This window comes from Falco punctatus (genome assembly GCF_963210335.1).
Source record: "Falco punctatus genome assembly, chromosome: 6".
In the NCBI taxonomy this organism is placed as follows: Eukaryota; Metazoa; Chordata; class Aves; order Falconiformes; family Falconidae; genus Falco; species Falco punctatus.
Genome location: NC_137585.1, coordinates 77,654,596 through 77,665,601, shown reverse-complemented (window position 1 = coordinate 77,665,601; position 11,006 = coordinate 77,654,596). Strand labels below are relative to the sequence as shown.

At 58.7% G+C, this 11,006-nt stretch overlaps 1 protein-coding gene across 1 annotated transcript; it reads right to left on the bottom strand.

The window, feature by feature from the left end:
- Window positions 1-15: 15 nt before the first annotated feature.
- LOC308066339 (acrosin-like) lies at window positions 16-8,914 on the bottom strand (the record flags this gene model as incomplete). Its single annotated transcript, XM_080393470.1, has 4 exons — window positions 16-7,216; window positions 7,689-7,834; window positions 8,126-8,708; window positions 8,885-8,914. The coding sequence occupies 4 exons, from the start codon at window positions 8,912-8,914 to the stop codon at window positions 6,857-6,859; spliced, it is 1,119 nt and encodes a 372-aa protein (XP_080249596.1). The 3' UTR covers window positions 16-6,856.
- Between the last annotated feature and the right edge of the window lie 2,092 nt (window positions 8,915-11,006).

Here is an 11,006-nt window from a genome sequence, read left to right as displayed (position 1 = left end):
AGAGTTGAGGAAGCACGTATTGCCCAGGTTGTAGAGCCCTGCTCCAGCTCTCTGCCTTTGCTGCCAGTCCATGCAAATCTTCTCCGGGGGAAAGAGGATCTTTTGTGGTGGAGCCATTCCCTCGGCAACGACTGCAGGGAAATAACGGGTTTGTTGCATGCAGGAGCGGGCTGGAAACTAGGACCATGCGTGGCAATCAGTTAGCTGAGGGGAATGTGCTCGAGCTTGTCTAGACAACAATTAACATGATGAGACATGTTTACAGAGCACAGGGGAGTGGGAGACGGATGGCGCCAAGGATGGCGCCAAGGAAAGGTAACACCTTGCTGTTAATTGATGGTAGTTAACCACCAATCAGGGATTGCCTAGTATGCAATGCTTAGCTTCAAGAAGCAATCTGTTTAAAATGCGCAGCTTCTGAAAGTGTATAAAAACTCGTGCTTCTGTACAATAAATTGACATTTGCTTGCATCAAGCTGCGTCCCATCTCTTCATTTGCAGCAGTTGCACAGAAACCCTGGGTAGGCCTGGCTGCTCTCAGGAAAAGCTCCAGAATTCCCTCGAGGTTGTGGGATCAACATTGTGGGATGGAGCACCAGCCATGTCCATTGCATTTGGGGATTCACTAAGGCCAAGCCTGCCGGTGAAACTGTTACTCACAGGAATTGTTCCCCATTGCAGCCATTGCTCCTCTCAGCAGCACAGTGGGAAGCTTTGGCTGACAAAGGATGTCCACCACGGTCCAGAAAGAGAAGATCAATGCCAATCCCATCACCTGGTTGCAATGAAAGAAGCGGAGCTCAAGAAAATCATTCAAGCACCAAAAACCCCAGAGGCCAGAAATCGCCATCAAAAGTGTTCCAGTGGTCATTTTAACTGCCTGTAGCGACTGTTGGCAGCAGAGCCCTCTGGCTCTCCAGCCCATACTTGCCCACCCTGTCTGCAGGAGTGACCAGCTTTTGTCCGCTTCTTAACTATTGCCTTTGCTGGGCTGTGTTTCTGGTCTCCCTTCCTAACCCATCAGTCAAGGTGGGCTTTGGGTCAGACTACACTGAGCTCGACGCCTCGGGCTGCCACCTCCCTACTTCCCCAGCCTAGGTGATGGCAAAGAGATAGGAATTACCCAAGAGGAACGCTACCCATAGTGCCTGTATGGCCAGCCTTGAAGGATGGAAGAGCTCAGCCTACAGCTTGGGAGTAAGAGAGCAGCCTCCACTTTTATCCCCAATCTACCTCCTGTAGGATCTGTGCCAAAAGTCAAACCCAACTTACCTTTGAAAGAGGGTGGAAGGTGAGGAGGGGTCAGCAGGAAAGGAGAAATGCGTGGAAGGAGGTAGCCACGCCAGGAGCCAAAGAAGGAGCCATGTGTTCCCGAAGGGCAGCTCAGCCCCCCTGGCTTTCGCCATCCTTCTGTGCAGGATATCAAGCCCTGGCCAGGTTCCGGGCATCACTGCCCCTTTGTGATACGAGGCTACACGGGGACACACGGTGGCCACACAGCCACCACCTCCCCTGCAGCCAGCAGGTGGCTGCTGCTGGGCTTCCCCACATGCTGCTGGCGAAGGGCTGTTTGGCCGCCGGCACAGCTCCCACCTCTTCCCCGCTCCGGACAGCCAGAGGAGGAAACACCTGCCCAGGGCTGGAAGCTGCCTGTGCACAGCTGTGGCTGGCACCGTCATGTTGCGCAGGGTTTCTTTGTCATTCGTCCCAGCTACAGGACTGTGCGTGTGAGACTCATGGAGCAAAGGACCTGGGCTCTGACAGGTCTGCTGCCAAGGAATTTCATCTACCTGCCGAGACAAACCCTGACCTTGAGGCATCCAGTTTGGCCACCAACACACTTGGGTGGCTTTTGTTGACCCCTGCCCCTTGGGACAGCTGGTGTTTCCCCTCTCTTGCCTGGGGAGGCTGCTGAGAGAAGGCGTGCCCCGGGGCATGCTGGGAGCTGTAGGCCTGGGGCTGCTCCAGGGCCATGTTGTTCCCAGGGCATGCTGCCAGCTGTAGGCCTGGGGCAGCCCATAGACATATTTTTTCCCAGGGCATGCTGGGAGCTGTAGGCCCAGGGCTGCCCCATGGCCAGGTGGTTCCCAGGGCATGCTGGGAGCTGTAGGCCCAGGGCTGCCCCATGGCCAGGTGGTTCCCAGGGCATGCTGGGAGCTGCCATTTACCACCCTCAGCCTCCCAGCAGCCATGTTGGGCTGGGCAGGCACAGCCTGTGCTGTGGCTGGGGCCGGCTGAGAGGGGTCTGTGGCCAGCCGTGGGGCGAGGGAGGCCCTTGGGCCAGCGCAGGAGTGTCTGCTGCCTGCTGGCTGCCCTGGGGTGCGGGAGGGAGCTCCCAGCCTCCGGTGTGCCAGGCCCCAGGGCAGCCCTGGAGGCAGCCCAGTCCCCTTGAGGGACTGGGAATATGCAGCTGCCTGGGAGAGTCACCAGCCAGAGTATGAGTGCTCAAGCCTTGTTTCCCTTGATGGAAAACTCGTCATTTGTAAATACAGCCTCTTGGAGGCGAGATCCGGGCCGTCAGGATTGCTTCCTGTAGGGAGCAGCCTGGTGACTCGAGGCTGCTGCCTTCAGTGTCAGAGCTGGATGCCTCTCCTCGCTGACAGGATTAAGTTATAGAGCATCACTAGGAGAGACTGCAGCTAAAGCAATGACGAACTCCACCTATAGAATAAGCTCACCAAGGTGTGGCTAGCCTTCTGAGGCAGCTGGGCTGTAACAGTAGCCAAGGGAAGTGGGGTAACAGAGCGTTGCCTTCCAAACCATATAGCACAGAGAATAAATTAAGACCTATAAGAACAAGTAGAGTGCAGGTGCCCCAGGAAAGTTCAGCTGAAGTTCACCAAGTTGTTGACCACCAGCGGTCTCCAAAGACCCCCACAAAGACCCCCAGGAGCAAAGTGACATTGGCAAGTGCCTTATGCATATGTAAATAATTTTGAGGAAGTAGTTAGTGCAAAGTACATCTTGCCATCTGAACATGCCCAGAAAGGACCCTGAGGGGCTAGATATTGACTGGTGGAGCGTGCTGATGGGTCGTAGTTTGGGTTTTTTCCTTCCCACACAAAATTCCATTTTGTTTTGTGGGTAAGCGAAACTGCATATTTCGATGCGTTTTCTGGATTGGTAGTTTTTGCATAACATGTGTGATCTCCAGGTTTAAAACCTGGTGCCAAAAAACCCCAACAAGGACACGTGCCTGGAATAAGGGTTTGCACTTCTGGGGTATACTGTGGTTCTATTTCACGACTCACATCAAATTGTTCACAAACAATGCCTCAGGGGAGTATTCAGATGGGGTAGGGGATTTATTTCCCATGTTTCAACTCTATTATCTGGTTTGGACAAGAAACGCTCAAGGGACCAAGGCCATACCCCATTTGTTAGGCATTTGAATATGTCAACCCGGTGATAAGCTGACTTTCTGTTTGTGGTGTATGGGTTCACCGTGGGGTCTTAATACATACCGGATCCCCCCTTTGCAAGGGGTCCAGATCCCCTGCCCAGTAGGCAGCAGGTTGAGGGGTCCACCAAGACCTTCTCTGCCAAGCTTCTTTCCAGCAAGGTGGCCCTCACCTGTGCTGGGGCCTGGGCTTGTTCCTCCCCAGGGGCTGGACTCAGCACTTGTTGGACCTGATGAGGTCCCTGCTGGCCCCTTTCTCCAGCCCAACTCAGTCCCCACATGCCAGCACACCCACTGTGGTCCCAGACACTCCTACCCCCCGTTTTGTGGGTGCCAGCAGTGCCCAATGCCAGACCATCCCCACTGGGTTCAGGCACTGAGGATGATGCAGCCCCAGCTGCAGGATGGATGGATGAGCTCTAGCACCAGGAGAAAGAAAAGATTGAACATTTCAGATGAGGGGGCACCCCAGGAGGGTCCCAGCCCTGCACCCCGCCAGCTGCTCAATGGCAGGGGAACCCATTGCTCTTGTGGGAGCAGCGCTGCCACCACGGGGGCTTGCAGAAATGGACACAGTGGGGCCGGCAGTCGCATCTCCACCAAGCCTTTGGGCAGCCCCACAGGTGGGAGCAGCCCTCCTGCAGGCACAGTCCTGCCCAGCACAGTCCTGAGGACACCTGGCCACATGCCCTTCCCACGCACACACAGTGCTGAGGCCTGGGCTCTGCTGGGGTGCTCCTGCCCGGCCCCATGTGGGTGGTGCTGCCCAGGCCCATGGAGCTGATTCTGTCTGGCGTCATGGGGCTCCTCTTCCTCACCCCCACTGGACTCCTACCCACCTGCACAGGGCTGCTTCTGCTTGGCCACGTGTCCTCCCCTTGGTCTTTGTCATCATCTGCCGTCTTCTCCATGTGCGCATCTGCCCTCAGCAGCTCCACTCTAAGGCCCTGGGGCCACCCTCTGGGCTCCAGCAGCCCTGGCTAGAGCTGCTCCTCTTTCCTGGCAGGGTGGAGGGAGGGAACTGCAGGGAGGTGGTGTGTGTCCCACCACAGGCCGCCTCTCGCTACTTGGCCATCATTACTTGCAGAAACTTTTGGTACTGCCTGGTCACTGTGAGGGTGCCGTTGATGATGCGGATGAGCTCCTCGGTGAGGTTCTGTGTGACCATGGCTGAAGGGCTGCCCCATCACATGGATGGTGCTCTACGCCCTGTTCCTGCCATCCAATGGGGAACTCCTCATGCATTGGCATCCCTGCCATCCACAAGGAATTCCTCCTCTGGAAGTTCCAGGGAGAGGCCCTGGCCAAGGGCAATTCCCAGCTTCCCCACTGGCAGTCAGGTTGCCCTGATGGACCAGGAAGTTGCAGTACCGGGTATGTGGAGTGGCTGGAAGACAACGGACATGTTATGAGCAATCCAGATTGTAATAGCAGGCCGAGCAGGCCAAAGCTGTAACAAGCTGCAGGTGTTGTGAAGGACATATGCAAGGCCAAGAGAGACAAAGAAACTGTGTATTTGCAGAGAGATAAGAGAGTTGGACAGAAAGATGAGAAAAAAACAGGATGCCTGCACAAGGGGGGAGCAATGTGTGGGCACCACACTGGGACCAATCCTAGGGGAGGTGGAAGTGTGTGAACGAGTAGTTTTAACCTATCAACTTTTACATAACAAAGCCTGCGTAGAGTGTGTATTTTTAGCTGGGGGTATAAATTGGTGTGAGTCTATTAATAGCGTCTGTAGAGTATAAATTGCTGTGTATCCCTTAATAAAGTGGCACTAACTTGATCACATTGGTCGTACAAGTCGTGTCTGAGCCTTCTGCATCAACAGGGTAGTGCCATTGGCTCTGCCATCACACCAGGCCAGTGGTGTGGGACACAGTAGAGGGAGCCCAGGGTAGAAGAGCCGCTGCACGACAGTGACAGCAGCAGGGCCTGTGCAGACTGGTGCTCCCTTGGCAGAACATCTGCACTCGCCCTGCAGTAGAGGATGGGGAAGAGAGAGAAGGCTGTTGCCCTGCAGTGCTCATGCACATCTGCAAGCCCACATGTGGAGGTCAAACTTCTGTTAGTGAGGACTGGCAGGTTTCTTGGACAGACACTGGGAAGGTAGTCAGATGTCGAGTTGCCTGAGGATCCTGACCTCTTCTTCCTCAGCCAAAGTGCCACAAGTCACAGAATCACACAATGGTCATTGTTGGAGGGAACCTCTGGAGATTATCTAGCCCAATCCCCTGCAAAAGCAGGCTGTGCTAGAGCAGGCTGCACAAAATCATGTGCAGGTGGTGTTAGAATGTTTCCAGAGGCCTCTCTGGGCAGCCAGTGCCAGTGATCTTAAGCTGGGTGCTTTGCAAGGGTCACTGAGCTGGAGGGGGGAAGTGCCTGGACTAGCTGCAACATCAAGGCACTGCAAAGGGGCATGGAGATGATGAGCACAACAAGCCCATGCAACGCTCCCTCCCTCCCCACATGACAGTGCCTGTTCCCACGTCCCTGATAGCTGTGGAGGCCACCTGGCACTGGGCACCCTTTACCCTGGCTACCCTGAGGCAGCCTTAGGCTCTCTCTAGTCCACTCAGGCCCCCTTCTAGGGCCTTCATTGCACCCCAGACCGTTCTGCAGAGCCTCAAGCACTCAAAAAAAGCACACTGGACTAGGGATCTGGTCCACTACACTCAACGATTCCATTTGAGTCCCCATGGCACTCCTCCATAGGTGTCTGGTACCCCCAGAGCCTCCAGCTGCTCGTCTAGCGTGGTCAATACTACAGGCAGAAGGCGGCCAAAGAGGGGGTAGGGGGGACAACTAAGCAGCAGCTGCTTTGCTCCCCGCTCAAAGCTACTGGCGCTCCCTCCAGCCACGGCAGCTGTAGGCTTGGGCTTGGCAACATGGCGCAGCTGTGAAAGCAGAGCAGCCTGGGGAAGCCCAGGAACTCCGCGGCATAAGCAAAGGCCCAAGCTCGTGGATCTGCCCTGACCCCCAGCTGGCCGTGAGAGTCCACTTTCAAGTTTGCTTGCGCCTCGTCCAGAAGCACCCGGGGTTCCCACCAGGAGCCGGCCTGAGGCATTCTCTGCTTCCAGGTGCCACCCCCAAGGCCCCGAGCCCTGCGATGACCTGCCTTCCCTTCTTCCACTCTATGCTCATGCTTCTCTCAGAGCGGGCAGAGCTTCAGCCCTTTGCAGTGACCCTTTGTGCCCGACGTGGCAGCCCGCCTCCTTCGGCAGGTGCCGGGTGTGGAAGTCCTTGCCTTGCACAGGAGACTGAAGTGGACTGGCGCGTGGTTAGCCGTGCAGACAGAAACACTTTATTGCAAGAAGTCAGCCAGCTTCATTCTGCCCTTGCGAGGAGCGCGGGCAGGACAGAGCAGGCCTTTGACACGGAGGTTGCCTTTGCTTCAGCAGGCATTGCCCCAGCGGGAAGCGGTGGTGGTGCGCTGCAGCCTGCCCTGGACCCTCTTCATCGTGCTGCTCCGAGCTGTTTCCCCCTTAGGTACTGCAGGAGCTCCTGCAGCCGAGTAAAGAAGTCCAGCAGCTTCTGGACTGGAAACGGGCAGGGTGTAAACCTGCCCACTTCTGTTGGCCTTGGCCTTGGCCTCTGGACGGGGGTGTAGGTGAAGACCGGCTGTGGCCTTGCAGTAGTCGTTACTGCTGGGCGCAGGCCCATCTGCGCCAGGATCCAGTCGTAGAAGTGCTGGGTGGAGGTGTAGACGCCGGGCTTCCTTGCTCTCGCACAGCCCGTCCCCCAGCTGGTCACGCCAACAAGCCAGAAGTAGTCCGCGCGCTTGTCTTGGCACACGAGAGGCCCACCGCTGTCCCCCTGCAGCGCAGGAGAGAGGATGAAGGGGTTGTTGGGTGGCCAGCGTCAGCCCGGTGGCGGGCTCCTTCTCTCTCACAGCACCTGCCAGAGCTGTACGGAGTGGCCGGGCAAGCTCTGTAGAAGCTTGCCTGGCAGGGGGCGGTGGGCTTGTAAGGCAGGGCTCGCTCTCCCTGCGGCACGGTGATGCTGCAGGTGTAGGCAGACGGCTGTGTCAGGCTTGGGATGGTGGAGCTCTGGGCTGCCGAGGGCACCGGCTGGGCCTTCCAGGCAGAGTGTCAGGCCTCTGCGACAAGGCGGGCAGGCCCTGGGCAAGGGCCTTCCCTGGGGAAGGGCGGGCTAAGGCCCTCATCGGTGGGGACCCAGCCACGGGAGTGTGAGTGGCCAGCAAAAGGCCGTGAGTGACGGCACACGTTTGGGCCGTTGTGGCGGGGCTGCCTGTGCTGCCGGGGCTTGGCTTGTAGCACACTCCTACCTGGCAGGTGTCGATGCCGCCCTGCGGATAGCCAGCACAGATGTTGTGGGTGTGGATGGCCCCTCTGTACCACCCGCTGCTGTTACAGACCCTGGCATCAATGAGGTGGACCTGGGCCTCCTGCAGCGCGTAGGCCGATGCTCCAGCTGTGAAGAGCACAGAAAGGAATGAACACCCAGCAGCTCACTGCCAGTTCTCCTCCCCCTGTCTGGCGGGATGAAGGCTTATCCCGGGGCTTGGCTTTGCATGCGGAGAGGCGTTGGACCGCTCTTTCCTTTCTGCCTTGCTCTGGGGAAATGGCTCAGGCCCATCTCCTTAAGAGGCATACGTCCCCACAGCCTGACTCTGGCTTTCGCCTCTGCCATCAGGAAGCGCAACCTGCCTCCCCAAGCTGGCCAAGCTTGCACTCGCGCCGCCACTAAGTTTTGGCAACTCACCTCTTGCATTCCTGGCACCCCAGCCACTGACGTAGCAGGCGGTCAGCTCTGAGACTCTCAGCGAGGCGTCAGGCACACAGGCAAGCTGTATGTAGCTGTTGCACTGGACAGGCTGGTCCAGTTCCAGCAAGGCAATGTCATTCCTCTGCGTGACATTCCTGTAGTGCTGGTGAACCAGCAGCTGCCTGACATTGCGCACCTGAGCCTCAGGGCCCAGCTGAGTCAGCTGGGTGGCACCGAGCACCACGCGCAAGGTGGTGATGTACCTGCAAGGCAGATGGAGAGAGGGCTCAGAGGGAGCGCAGCCACATGCTGCAGCAGCCTGGCACTTGCCCTGCCTTCTGCTTGACGAGGGAGAGAGGCAAGCAGCGCTAGGGAGGCTGCAACTGCCCTGGCGTGCCTTGGGCTCAAGCAGTGTCCAGCTGGAGGCTGCTGGGAAGCAGTGGCACGCGAGCCCAGCCTTCTCCTGAGCAAGCCTCTCGGCGGGGCTCCGGAGTGCCCAGGCACTGGGCGTATACTGCAGGGCAACGGGATGGCAGTAGCACGTGCTCCTGCGCTCAGGGCACCTGCTAGTGTTGTGGGGCTAGCCCCGACCCCTGGTCCTCCTTACCTGACCTCGATGAAGCAGTGGGCTGCGGTGAGGACCCACTGTGGGCTGATGAGGGAGCCCCCGCAGATGTGCGCCGTGCCTCCTTCCAAGAGAGCCTGGATGCTGACGATCCAGGGCCAGGCCCCTGGCTGGGCATCTGTGCCACCCACGACGCGTGACATGCCGTAGTGCAAAGCCATGGGCCGAAGACCGCAGCTCCCTCTGTAACCAGAAACTCCTTACTGTGCTGCTGGATGGCTTGCGCCGTTGCGGCTGAAGGCCAGCCGTCTTCCCTCCCCACACGGCATGGCCAGAAGGGCCGAGGAAACCCGTGGGGCGTGCGCCCGCTCCCCTCGCCCCGCTTTCTGCTTCAGCCCGTGGACCAGTTGTGCCGGCAGCCTGGGAGCTGGCAAGGAGCTGAGCCTCCCAGACGGCCTTCAAGAACCTGTGGGGTGGCCATGGGGGACAAGCAGGCCCCCTCCAGTGAAGCCCACAAGGGTTGCCCAAGCTCCCTCCCAGAGCCTGGGGCCACTTACCCACAGCTGTCCCACGTGCCGTGCACAGGACAGCACACGGCCAGCAGGACAATGAGGACATGCAGAAAATCCATCGCTGCCAGCGACATGTGGCAGTTGCAAGGACGAGGGCTTGTCGCCACCAGTACGGCCGCCGTCGTACTGCCCGCAGGATTCCCGTTGCCTGGGGTTCCCTTGGACGTGGGGCTGATGTCACAGAGCGCCCGGTTGCAGGTGCTGGGCGTGGTGGTGTCGGGGGGGTGGGGGTGGGGGGGAGGGGAGGCAATAGGAGGGGTTCCAAGCAGGAGTGGAGGCAGAAGCTGGGATCGCACACCCCGACAGAGCCCCGTGCAATGCCCTGCTTGCGCCATCAGGGTGGGCAGGCCCCGTGGCAGGCAGCGGCGCCTGGCTCCCAGCTCTGCCTGTTAACAGCTCACAGGACAAAAGCGAGCATGGCCTCGCAGCCTCTTTGCGAAGTTCCCTGCCGCCCTGCTCTCTGCAGCCCTGTGCCACCGTCTCCTTCCCAATAAAGAGACACCAGAGAGCGGGGCTACTACAGGCAGCACGCGCATGCCTGGGTGTCCAAGAGCCAATCTCTCTTACGGCTGCGGCCGGCAACAGTGCTGGGCAAGCCAAATAAGCCACGCGTACCCCAGCAGTGTCAACCTGGCTGCACAAAGCACAGTGAAATGCAGGCGCAGCACAGTCCTCGCTGGCTATGTCAGCCACAGCAACGCCCTCTGGCAGGCTTCGTGTCCTCGCTGCCTATGAGTTCGATTGCGGCTCTGGGGGCACGCCGAGCAGGGCACTTGTGGCAAGGACAAGCAAGGTGAAATTCTCGAGAGAGAAGGATGCTCCTGCTCTCAGCCTCACGTGCCATTGTTGTCCGTGGCTTTGGTAAATCCTGCATCAGCCTTGTCTCGTGCGTCTGCCTTCTGCCGCTGTCTGGCGGAGCCTTGCTCACCTGCTGGAGTGCAGGAGAAAAGCAGGAGCCAGGCACGTGCATTACGTTTGCGCAGCAGGGCTAGGTCCCTGGAGGGTAGAGGGCAGTGGCTTGAAGGATGGCAGCCTCAAAGCTTGTGAGAGGTGCGGCAGCTCCCTGCTGCCATCCTGGCTTGTGTGGCGAGGCGTTAAGGCACAGAGCGGAGGGAGCAACCGGGTCCCGAGGAGGAGGACCACGCAGGCTCTGCCTGAAAGTGGAAGAGCTGCTCTCAAGGCGCTGGAGGCGCAGCAGGGCTTCCTAGGCCCCAGCACCGGGCCTCCAAGCAAGCGGGCTCAAGGCTGCTTTGTGTTTTGAAAAGGGACCTGCTGCCGGCTCCCATGGGTCTGCTGAGAGCAGGCAGAAGGCGGCCTTGGAGAAGACAACTTGTGTGCTGGGGAAACTCTGCTCTTCCAGCACCATGTTTGGCAGGTGGCTAGCGGGGAATGCCGTCAGAGGTGGCCACGCTTCACAGCTGCTTGAAGGAAGAGCTTGGGGTGACTTGGAGGAGAGGACTCTGGCGGGGACAGCAGTAGCCAGGCAAGCCCGTCCAGTAATGGCACACAAGTCCGAGGTGACCTAGCTAAGAGCACCCAAAGACCGCGTGTGTTGACAGATGGGGCAAACCTGGGAGCATGGCGGGGCAAAAGAAGCGGGGTTGGCCCCGTCTCTGGGAGGAGAGCAGGGCTGAGAAAGGGAGGAGCCAGGGAAGGTGAGGGGCACGTATAAGGATGGCAAATGGAGAGCAGGGGGGATCGAGGAGACAGTCACACTGAAGCAAAGTGCTGGCTGCTTCGC